The sequence below is a fragment of the Magnolia sinica genome, chromosome 1 (assembly GCF_029962835.1).
Source record: "Magnolia sinica isolate HGM2019 chromosome 1, MsV1, whole genome shotgun sequence".
NCBI lineage: Eukaryota > Viridiplantae > Streptophyta > Magnoliopsida > Magnoliales > Magnoliaceae > Magnolia > Magnolia sinica.
Window position 1 is genome coordinate 131,714,655 of NC_080573.1, and position 12,710 is coordinate 131,727,364.

Consider the following 12,710-nt stretch of genomic DNA (forward strand, 5'->3'; position numbering starts at 1 on the left):
ATTGAGGCAAGCTAAGATTTTGCAGGGGACATAAATTAAACAATTGCGGTAGAAAAAGAAATTGGAACTAGCAATAAGCAATTGAAACAAAGCATCAAAAGAAAAAGGATCTAATGGAAGTCTTATAGGGATTTGATTAAATGAATATTGGGAAACTAGTAAACTAAAAAGGCATTGGCAAAAGCTATGAATTTTTCTTTGCTTCTCTTATTCAATTGAAGCAAGAAAGGGAGACAAAAAAGAAAAATGATATGAGAAATTCAATGTATAAAAATGATATTCATACTGTTACCAACACAAGCAACCATGGCTTCGTAGCTACAAAATCCAACTTTAATTCCAGGGAAGAGCTGAGCGTGCCACGATCATTTTCCTTCAATGAAAATTTGGTCTGTTAATATCGAACTTGGTATCTCCAAAAAGAGCCCCATACCTAACACCTGTTAAATATAAAATGGAGAAGAAATTGCCATAGAATATTGATTTATTATTATTATTATTATTATTATTATTGGATCATACAGTAATACATTTACATTCAAATAACATAAAAACAGACTGGGAAAACCCAGATACAAATATCAAATGCACAACAGCAGATCATGATTATGATTAGGCACATTTACTTTCATGTGATCTGTCACGCAATCTTATAAAGATAAGATTACCTCCAGAGTTACAGTGAGTCATACTGTTGCCGTTCTTGCTGTATAGACTGGAAAATCCGTGCCGCTGACTCAGTTGCAGACCTTGGATTGTGCGGCACGACCTTGATCACGCTAGCCTGCTGGTCAGTACTGTGGGCATGCTGGGTCTGGCCTGAACCCTCCAATTGAGCCATGGGAAAAAGTGGCAGCACATCCCTTCCTCCCACGACATGGCTGGCCCTTTTCTCCCAATCACTGGGACTGCTCGCCGTGCTCCCTTGGACTTCGCTGCCTTTCGATGTTTGGATCTTCCTAACACAACATGAGAAAGATTCGGTATTCTGGTTTGCTAAGTTACACGAGCTCCCCGACTGCATGTTGAAGGTGACATCTCGCGTTGATATCTGTTCAGCTTGCCCATGTGGCTGGGCCCCACCCAATGGATTCACGTGTTCCACAGATGAGGTAGGTATAACTGGGTTCACAACTGGCAAGCCGTAAGAAGGAAAGTAGTTCGGAGCCACAGCAGGTGCGCCAGAAATAACCCCAACCCCTGGTTGTTGGTGAGAAGCCAGCACCCCATAGGCTGGGACAGGAGGTACACTAACCGGGCCACAGCCACTGTAAACTGGAGCCATGAAACTGCCAGTCGGGGGACAGGGCCCAGTATACGGCTTGTAAACAAGACCTTCTGATGGGGACATGATGGGAACCAGCCATTGGTTACCAGGTGGGTGAAAACACCATGGCCCGGGCTTGTTATCAGCAGCCACAGCTGCTGGTGGTGGGGGATTTCCAGGACTTGAAATTTGACTAAGTCCATTTCTGACCCCGCCATTGACAGGAGGAAGTGGAGGCTTCCCACCTGCACTCTCAGTCGGGCAGCCGGTGCTCTGGCTTGGCTTCTGAGAGTCGTCTTTTGGCTTACTGATGTGCAGTTGAGATTTTACAATGTAGTCGGAAGGCAGCTTTTTAGTGGGAACCTTCGTAGATTGTTTGCCTAAATAAGGATAATCTTCAAGCATCAGATGTGGTGAACCGGCGATCAACTTCTGAACCTGTTTGATGATGATGACGATTAGGATTTCAATTGACATCTCCTCCACCTGCCTCCTCTTAAATAAGATGATTTACACTGTGTTTGGATGCTCTATTGAATTGAATTGCAAAATTAAATCAATTAAGTGGAAATGACAAAATTGTAATAAACTTGGTAGTAATGTCGAGGGAATAGGCTCCAAATTACATACAAGTTAGATTGTGGAATAGGATGGTTGTGTCCTTGTAATTGACACCATGGAAGTAAATTACGGTCTGTCCACTTCCACAAAATTGAACAAGTGGTCGAGATAAATTCAATAGTGCATCCAAACACAACCTTGGGGTGCATTTGGATGTACCCTAGATCCCAGGGTTAAGGATATTTCAGCAGAAATGATAGTTATTCTTTCTGCCGTAAAAGGGAGTGCATGTATTTTGAAAACCACAGTAAGCAGGAACCAAAAAATTCCGCTTTTTCCACCTCAAATTGATTCCCTGGAATGTCTCAGGTTGGACTTGAAATGTACCCAATATTGATTTGGGGAAACAGCACCCCACATGCCTGAGGAAGTCAGGGCATCCAAAGGCAGCACTACAACTGAATCCAAACCTGCTTACCTTTATCAATCTATGCAACTCGAAGACTTGAACAGCAAAAACCCTCTGTTGACTGCCAGAAGTAATAAGAAACTCAGGCCAAAATCCTAATCATGCTAAATTATTTAAGACCAAAAGAAGAATGTCACAGACAATGAAAAACAGATATAATGAGCAATCACAAATGAAACCAGTGAAAACTTATAGAAGTGCAAGTATACGAGATTTATTTATTTTTTCCTTATTTTCTTTTCTAGCTGTAAACACATATTCAGGATTTAATATGCCATTCAACCACTCTGGTTGTGTTATGTTAGCTTCAGAAGTAGGCATGTTGTTGAAGGGCTGATTGTTTTGTAGACAATTTTGATATGGTAAACACACGCACATACACACAAAAGATATGGTAAACTTGCTCACAATAAAAAAAAAAAAAGGAAAGAAAAGGTGATTCAATACTCGGTTTCCAAGCCTGTCAAAAAAGAAAAAAAGTTTTCTGAGTGTGACTCCAGCCAAAACCATTACGTCATTCCAATTTCAACCAAAAGTAACGAGTCACACATTCACGGGGCACCTCGGTTCCATCTCCATTGTAAGTTTGTAACCAAGTTGACTTGGTCTTTGGCAAGTTTTAAAACATCAAGAAACATGTGTGCTGGTTTACACAAACTGACTGAGATCATGGATTGGGCCTGTATATGCCTAAGTGACCACAAGGTTTCTTAACAAAGGAATGCACTGTCTGCTGAAAAGAATGAGGAAATGATACAATACCAGAACTGTAGTCTGAACAAAGACAATGAAAACCAACCTCCCTTTGAACCAGTTGGCCCCAAATGTGTTGACCTTGATGTCAGTGGAATAGGATAATTTTCTCATAGAAAGAATCACACACAGAGTGATCAAAGGTGGAACGTAGATTAACGCTTCAACCACAAGGTTCCGTATCATCCAACAGTAATCCATCATACTTGTGTTACTAAGTGCATTGGCACATAGCTCTCTTTGTATTATAAACAAGTGACGGAGAGACAAAATCTGTAATTCTAATTCTGATTAATTACACAAGTCACACAAAGCTCTACTGTTTGGAAATCATGTTTTCATAAGGAATGTGCTATTGAAGACCCCCCCTCCTAGAAGAGCAAGGGAATTTATATGCATCCAAATAGAATATGAAGGCAGGAGGTTTCCCATTCCTGCAAGGGAACCCCACCAAATCAAAAGCTAATTCACAAAAAAAAAAAAAAAAAAAAAAAAAAAAAAAAGAAAAAGAAAAAAAAAGGAGAAAGAAAGAAAAAAGGTTGGCATATGATAAATTTTTAGGAGAAACGAGACTTTGAAGGGTTGGGTTTCTGAGGAAGACTTCAAGACTTACCCTAAATAACCATACTCTATTATAGTGCACTTGGGACTCATGTCTAGCCATTTGTTGGTTTCAATTCTTTTCTTGCACATAAAACTCATGTCAAGATAAGCTGCACCACTGGAGAAAGCTTTGGAAAAAAAACAGATGAAGAAAGACAGAATTTCTGGCCATTCCGTATGTAGAACAACAGGGCTTAAAATGGAGAAGCCCATTTTGGGTGTCAACAAAGCCCTGGACTCTAGATTCTAGATGCTAGAAGCATGAAATGAGTAACAATGGCACAACTTAGATACAAATGTACAAGCAAGCATACATATATACATATGTATATCGAGAAAGAGAAATGATCCAGTGCTCTCACAGCACTATGATTTATAGCGCTCCTAGTTGCATTAGGACACTTGGACAGTCTAGTCGATCACTAGGTTCAACATATGTTTCATGGGATACAGAATGAAAATCACACTGGTCTAATGATAGGATCCATCTATATGTTTGAAATCTTTTCTACAGCCATCAATTCCATGCCACATATGGGGTTTTTTTGAACCGGCCACATATGGGATTTTGTTAGAATCCTCTAACAAATGTGAATTCGCAAAAGCATAAGCAATCCATGATGTGTCCCAACTAGTGTTCGTAGTATTGGTATTGTTATATGTATTGCTGGCTCGGGATACAGAAACACATATTGATATCGCCAACATTATTGCTGATAACTGAAAATGTATTGCTGACTAAGGGAAACATAGGGGAAACCTAGGGGAAACATGGGGAACATGGTGGGATTTTTCAGTGAAACTTCAGGCTAAAATACACATTTGCATATTCAGGAATAAAAAAAATTGCAAAAAAGAAACATACATAATAAGTTTCCATTTAATGGAGCCTAAAAGCATGTGCCGTCCTAAAGTAGTGTAGTAGTAACTAAAATGAGTTTATATGATACAAACACAGGTACTAAACAATAATTACGACATCCAAAACGTGAAGGAACTAAAAAACATACCTATCTAGCCATCCCTCATGCCCACATGGAGTTACGATGTGGCACATAGTCGTCATACATTTATACATACATACACAAACACATGCATGATGATCTGTCCATGCATGCATGCATGCATGCATACATACATGCATACAAACATGCATGATGATACATCCATCCATCCATGCATGCATACATACATAAACACATGCATGATGATCCATCCATCCATGATCTAACAATCCATCCATCTATCCATGCATGCATACACACATGCGTGATGATCCATCCTTCCAGTCTTCCATCCATGCATGCATACATACATACATATACACACGCATAAATAATCCATCCATCCATGTATGCATGCATGCATACACACATGCATAATCTGTCCATCCATGCATGCATGCATACGTTTCATCCATCTATGCGTGCATACATACATATACACACATACATACATGTGTTTTATCATAAAACAATGCATGATGCATCCATACAAAAAAAATTCAAATGGGAATTTTTTTATATGAACAGATTTTTTTAATATTATTTTAAACAAAAACTGATTTCCCACCAACAAATGCAACCTATTGATCATAATCATAGACCATAAATAAGAAAACATTGAAATAAAACAGATATCTAAAAAAAAAAGTTGCAATTATTCTTATTCTTATTAAACAAATTTTTTTATTTAAAAAAAATACAAATAATTAAAAAATTTCAAAAAATTGAGAGATGAACATGCTTCATCATCATATTAAAAAGTGGGGCCCCAAATTCTTATTTTAGAAAAGAAAATTTTCCCTATTTTCCCAAATTTTCCATTTCAATCTTTTTTGGCCCAAATCCATGTCAATGCATGAGAATCATGCATAAACATGGATTTTAAGCAAAATACATGAAGGGAATACATTTATTGTCATGGAGGGACTAAGATAACCCGACTTTAATGGCAACGATGAGGGTATAAAACTATAAATGGCTACACTATAGCCTAGGCTAACTTCAGTAGTTCTAACATCTGACAAACATAAGGAGCAGCTGCAATTACCAAGCAGCTACATCTTCATTGGACATTTGGATGAATGGGAAGTATCATTTAAGAACCTTTTTTCCATGGGAAATGGAAAATAGAATTTTCCATCTGAATCTTCAATTAAGGGATGAAAATCTTGATCTGTGGGGGAAAAAAAAACCATAAAATATTGGACTTTGTATTCTTTTTAAAACCATGGGATGCACATTTTTTCCCTTCTCAAAGGTTAGCTCTCTTCCTCTCTTTCTTCCTCCCTCCAACACCCCCATCCCCGACAATGCCCCCTTGGTCATGGCCAATGTGGCCACAAGGCCCACAACCCAAGTGGGCCAGATAACCTTAGGTATTCCCTTTTCTGCTCATTCTCATGTAGGGCCCACCTTGATGTATGTGTTGTATATCTATGTTGTCTATCCATGTTTCCTGTTGTGCGGTCCACCTGAGATTTGGATATGCTTCAGTTTTGGGCCCACATCCTAAAATGAGCAGGATAATGGATGGATGGCATGGATATACAACACATACATCAAGGTAGACCACACAGTCATGACCTAACCGAAATCAGTCAGGTCCCATCTGACCGGATCAGTGCTGGGAGAATTTTGAATCAGTCTTCATGGAAGGCTGGGAGAACCCCTCTCTCTCTCTCTCTCTCTCTCTCTCTCTCTCTCTCAGGTATAAAACATTCCATGTATGAGATGAAGACTGGATTTTACAGCATATGAACATCAAAACAAAGATTCAAATTTCAAGCACAGTATGATGGAATAGTTAAAAAGATGTGCTGAAGATGTATGTGATTTCAGCTAAGAGAATTGGCTAAAAACTTAAAGTGCCAGATTCTGCATATGCTTAAACTAGAAACCAAAGAGAAAAGCCAGCAAAACATTCAGCATTTCAATACTTCCAACTTGCAGAGAATGCAAAAAAGTTGCAAGTGATGGCACGAATACTAACTTGGCAATTGCTCTTCTCGCTTTCCAGAAGTGCTTCTGACCCATTACTCCCACAACATCATCAGGTGTTATGTCCAAGCCTGACATGGAGTCTAACATGGACGTCTCTGACACATCATCATTTCTATCCACATCTTCCAGTCGCAATGACCGATATGCCCTTTCTTCACTTTCCCCATTGCAGTTTCCAGGCTCATTAGGACTTCTATGACTATCCCTGAGGGAGGCTCTAGAATATGAGTCGCTCCGAAACTTTGAAACATTTCCCTGTTCTGAAACAGCATTTACAGCAAAGCACCTTGGCTCAACAGAAACACCTCGACCACAGATGTTTTTTGGCAGCAATCTAGCACTAGCTTCTTGTAATAACCATGCATTATCATTTTCATTTACAGAACCACAGTGCTCTGGATTCAAAGATATCGGCGCATGCTTGGAGGGTTCTGCATTCTTTTCTCCAGTCGATGCGGACTTCTCCATGTAGTCTTTAGTTGCTATAGTTTCTCTTCTTTTTTGCTCAATTTGGTGTCTTCCATGCTGTCTTAACTTTAGGTCTGTGGTGTCAGTTCGTTTCAGGGGCATATTGAGAGTGTTATGGAGGTGGAAAGAAGAATTGCAAGTAGCTGGTGCGCTTTTCTGTGGGCTGTTTGTGGCAGTAACTGTCAAATGACCTGGATACATCGTAAAGTGAGTTGTTCTTTCTCTACCTCCACTCTGTTGATCCTTACTAGAATTTGGGGCTGTCCCTAAGTGGCCATTGGTAGGAACTCTGAAGTCATCCTCATCTCTGACTTTCTTCCTGCAAAAATTCTTTGAATTGGAGAAGCCATCTGATCGGATTGAACTGGATTCAGCAGTTGACAAGAAATGCCCTCTAATGCTCAACGCTCTATAACTCGCACTTTTAATAGAATTCCCCTCAAGCTCCATCCTCTTGGCATTTGAATTCAACACATCAGAAAAAGAAGAACGGGGGAGAACCTTCTCAGTAGAATGGGCAGGTATGGGAGAAGGGATGTAAAATGGAGAAAACATACTCCTTTCATGACCACCACCCTACAGAAAACATAGATCACTAATCACCATCAATAATAACTAAAGGCGAGGAAACAAAAGATGAAAATCTCCATATCTATGAAGGAGTCTAACATCATTTACATAGAAATCAACACAAGAAAAAATAATAATAATAAATACATGCAAGAAGAAAGCTTTTTTTTTCCTCTCAAGAGCATTTATGTACAGATAAGAGTGGCAAAACATAGAAATTGGTCCATCCCAATAACAATTAAAATAATACCTTCCTTTCTCAAAAGCCACTCATGAAAAAGAACAGTGCCGCTAATTGAAGACTTAAAATGATTCTCAAATCAACCACTAAAATAACAGAGACATCCTTTCTTGATAATCACCAGTTTATGGAAGAGATAGCAAACTAAAGACGTGTTCTTCTCAAAACCCCACATGCATTCTCACAGTGAACTGATTTTTTATTATTATTAAAGATTGTTGAATAGCATTAAGTACCAAATCAAACATATGGGTTACTCTATAAGCCTTTTTTTTTTTTGGAAGGAAGGTTACTTTATAAACTTCAATTTGAATTCAAGAAAAGCAAGAAACACTTCATAACAACTGCGTAACAAAGGAAAAAATCATAGAAATTCTCAAACCGACATGACTTGATGATGCTGAAGGAACCAACCGGTTTGCTGGTGATGCGATGCTTTGGAGGCAGTCCTAATGACCCTGCAGAATTCGACCGCTGGGAAGGGATGCTGAGCTGTTCATAAAGAGCCATCTTGTTCCTTGGAGGTGCCCTTGGCCCCCCCTTATCTGCATCACTTACGTGAAGCCTAGGAAACAAGGGGCCCATCACCTTGTCCTCATCTTTTCCTCCCTTCATCCTCTCCCTTCAATCTCGTAAAATAAAATCCACTTACAAAACTGGATCCTTTTGCGGAAATCCTAGTGTCACTCCATTCCTCCAATCCCACAGAACAAAACCAAATGGAAAAACAGTTCCTTTTGTCAAAATCAAAGAAAAATCCCACGACTACAATCACCTAAACCAGCATACCTTGCAAATCCAAGCCTTTGGCCGAAAACACAATCATGTCCCGCTTCTCTAATCTCCTAAAAGAAATAAATACAAGAACTGCTCTTTTCACCCTATATCATGGCAAAATCCAATCACCAATTACCCAAAACTAAAACCCAATTCAGAAAAAGAAATAGAAGAGTGAGTTAAAAAAAAAAAGCGTCTTCTTGTGGAATTCAAGCAAATTCCACTATTCTCATTCTCCTAAAACATATCCCACTTCCAAAACCAATCCTGCCATAAAATTCAATACAGAATCCCCAGATTACAATCACGCAATAAAACCCACTTCGAAAATCGAAATAAATCACAGGATTGCAACATTCAAACAGAAACCGATCTTTCTTACAACTCACGATGAAATCCCACACCTCCAAACCCCTAAAACAAAACCCACTTCCAAAAACCAGTCTTCCGCCGAATTCACGACAAAATCCAACACCCAAAATCTTATACAACAAAACCCACCTCAGAAAAACCAAAGAAAATGAAAAACAATGGAAAATGCCCTGCGTTTTGATTTCTCACAGAAAGAACCATATAGCAAGACCGACTCTTTCGTGGAAAAACTGACTCGAACCCATTAATTCAGTCTCCAAAGACAAAACCCAGGTGGGAAAAAGGCAGAGAACCGACCTTTTATCGCAGAGAAAACGTCTGAGAATTGAAGGAGAGGGAAATATCTAGAGACAGAAACAGAGAGAGAGAGAGAGAGAGAGAGAGAGAGGCAAATATCTAGCGAGGGAGAACCAGTTAGATGGCTTAGAAAGATAGATTCGGAAAAGAGAAAAACTCCGATACTCTGTAAGCGTGTGATAGATGATACACATGCACTGAGAAATTATACACGCGGAAAATATGTATATGTATATATTTACAATAGATGTTGAAATTGTGTAGTTAAGTACAGATGAATTATGGACCATACATTAAACTTTCTTAACATTTTAAAATAAATTATCATAAGACATTTGATGAACGGTTGAAATTAAAATTACTTAACGGTGAAATTGAATAAATAAATGTCCATAAATCCGAGATTATGAACGTCAAATAAATCACATTGTAACTCAGTAACCTATCGACAATGGTTCCCACAGTTTGGATAGTTTAATTTCAGTGGATATATGCCACGTGGTGCCTGTGTATGGAGCATCACACTCAGCTAGTGTATAAAGTAACTCACCTTCGAAAGCGATTTGATTGCGCAACCGCCACAGGGATGGACGCGGATTGGGTACTACCGCCGCCTGTCCCTTGCTAGGAACGGACAGTGGCTCTGAGGGGCCACCTTGATGGATAGGTTTCATCCACACCGTTCTTTCATTTTTTTTTCACCATTTTAAGATATGACGCCAAAAATTAGACTCATCCAATGATCAAAATGACCACACCACAGGAAGTATCGGTAATAATGATACCTGCCGTTGCAATCTGCTCAGGCCTACGATGGTTAATTTCCATCTACCCTATTCATAAGGTGGTGTAAGACCTGGATAAAGGGGAAATAAAGACATCAGCTTCATTCAAAACTTATGTAGCCCCAAAAAAAGCCCTTCCTATAAAGGGTTATACATATGGCACGTTTTAGCCCAAGCTCTGTGAAGCCAACGTGTTATATATATTTTACTTGTGTCTTCCTACTGTTTTTTATAACTTCTTTTAAATTATAAATGAGTAATCATTATTTATTAAGGTAATTACTTCCATCTTTCCTGATGCTTGATTTGACCAGTTACTTTTTAAGCATTCAAATTGAGAAATTTGTAAAATAAATATAGGGCCTACCATAATGTGTATGGCTTATCCACAGTGCGCATTCATTATGCCAAATAAATTTAAAGCATGAGCCCAAAAATTAAGCAAATCTAAAGGTCAAGTGGACCACACCACATGAAATTATGAGAATTAAATGCCTACCATTAAAAACTTTTTAAGGCCCTTAGAAATTTTAGATCAGGCTTATATCTATATTTTTCACTTATCCATGTCTGTGTGACCCTATAAACGGGTTAGATGATGAATAAACCTCAATGTGGGCCTAGTAAAAGAATCAACTTTCAACTGTGGACAAATTAAATCCATTGTTTCCTTTCATGTGGGCCAATTGAACATTCGATCTTACTAATTTTTTCGAATCAAGCCTCAGAATATTCTAATAAAATAGATGGACGACACAGATATATTATATACATTATAGTAGGGCCCATGGATTTAAGTCAACATTTTTAGACCAGTTTTCTATGTGAAATTATTCACTCATTTTCAAACAAGTGAAAAAAATATAATAATTACTTCTTTACAATAATTTACCTAAATTATGGAAAACCAAATAAGCCCTTAGAAAATGAGTAAAAAAATAATACCAATAAAGATACAAAAATAAGCAAACACACCTTATTAGGGATTGAATGCCTACTTTTGAAAACTTCTTAAGGCCTAGGGTGATATTTTATTTACCATCCTCCCTATTATTTATTCTTAAGTTCACACCAAACCTAAATGCAGGAAAACACGAATACAAGCTTGATCTAAAACTTGTGTGGGTTGAAGAAGTTTTCGACCATAGTCACTTTTTCTTTAATGTGGTGCACTAAAACTTTAGATCTTCATGCCTAGAATCTGAATGTAGACCCACTGTGATGAATTTTCCTTGCACCAATGTTGTTCATATGTTCTGACAGCTCAATTTAAGGATATGATGCCAAAAATTGAAGTATATATAAATCTTAGATTGACCTCACCATAGAAAAGAGTGTATATTAAATACCCACTACTAAAAACTCACCGAGGGCCACCATGATGTTTATTTATCATCCAAAACTGCTCAAAGATGTGGAGGAAGGGACCTCACAAATATTGGCTTCATACAAAAGTTTTGTTGAGGAAAAGTTTTTTATGGCCCATCGCTACTGGTTCTTGTGACGTGGTTCACTCTAATATGTATGTGAGATCCAATCCCATCATTATATGTATAATCCAATTATAGACACAAAGCCAAGAAATTAGCTAAGTAGTGATTCAAATGGATCACACCAATGGAAACATTTAGGAGGGAGACATCCACCCTCGATTTTTACAGGGCCTATCATGACGAAACTGTGAAATTCATTCCATCCATTGGATGTCATACCAAAACTAAGCCTGGGTTCCAAAATTCAGGTCCATACATTATTCATGTGAGCCACATCAAAGGAAATACTTTAGTGGGGTGAAGCTTTTCATGTACAATGTTTCCAATCGTGTGGTTGACCTGAACTAAGGATGGGAATAAAAATTGAGATCTTGATCTAATATGGGCTGACATACTTGATGGTCGGGATTGATTTTACATTAACACAATGATGGGGCCCAACCAAGCCGTGGCCCCTTTCAATTGCCAAAACGAAATTAGTCTGTGGTGAAAGCATTTACTTTCATTAATTAAGAGAGATTGTTTTCATTAAATACATGGATAGTTGGATGAAAATGCTACCTAGTTGTGTGTGAGCATTAAATGCATGAATAGTTGGATGAAAATGCTAACCAGTTGTGTGTGAGCATTACTTTTATATATATATATATATATATATATATATATCAAGCCCTAAAATGAGCTGTCAAGGCAGAAGGACGTGGATGTACATCCAATTTATCACATATGGCCCCATAGTCGGGTATCCGCTCCACCGAATCCGCGCCCGAGGCTCGGTGGTGGGCCCATGTAGATAGAAGTGGCGGGAAATGGTTCGGTGGAATCATCCCTATTGAATCTCCCATGCATTCTACCGTCCTTCTACCGTACACGTGGCAGAGAAACAGTAGATCAGATGTCCATCATCTGAATGGGCCTCACTTAGGACGGTTTGATGTTGGAAAACTGCACTAATCACAGACCATCTTCGGCATCCAGCCATGGATTTTTGGATGGACAGTAGCAAGTAGGAAAGTTACGGTGCTCTTTTTTCAGCCCAACAAACTTCA

The 12,710-nt window shown here is 38.6% G+C and overlaps 1 protein-coding gene across 1 annotated transcript; it reads right to left on the minus strand.

Moving 5' to 3' along the window:
• Positions 1 to 466: 466 nt before the first annotated feature.
• Positions 467 to 9,461, minus strand: LOC131249524 (protein HEADING DATE 3B-like). Its single transcript, XM_058250332.1, has 4 exons — positions 8,283 to 9,461; positions 6,648 to 7,702; positions 2,307 to 2,358; positions 467 to 1,705 (listed from the first exon to the last, which is right to left on the minus strand). Exons 1-4 carry the CDS (start codon positions 8,550 to 8,552, stop codon positions 677 to 679), a joined length of 2,406 nt encoding a protein of 801 aa, XP_058106315.1. The 5' UTR covers positions 8,553 to 9,461; the 3' UTR covers positions 467 to 676.
• Between the last annotated feature and the right edge of the window lie 3,249 nt (positions 9,462 to 12,710).

Bases quoted from the DNA above. Each gene is read 5' to 3' on its own strand.
- LOC131249524 (XM_058250332.1), bottom strand. From the start codon at position 8,552: ATGAAGGGAGGAAAAGATGAGGACAAGGTGATGGGCCCCTTGTTTCCT. The intron at 2,359-6,647 runs GTTAGTATTCGT...TACTTCTGGCAG, and splicing joins GCGAGAAGAGCAATTGCCAA to TCAACAGAGGGTTTTTGCTG. The intron at 1,706-2,306 runs GTAAGCAGGTTT...ATCATCAAACAG, and splicing joins AGTTGCATAGATTGATAAAG to GTTCAGAAGTTGATCGCCGG.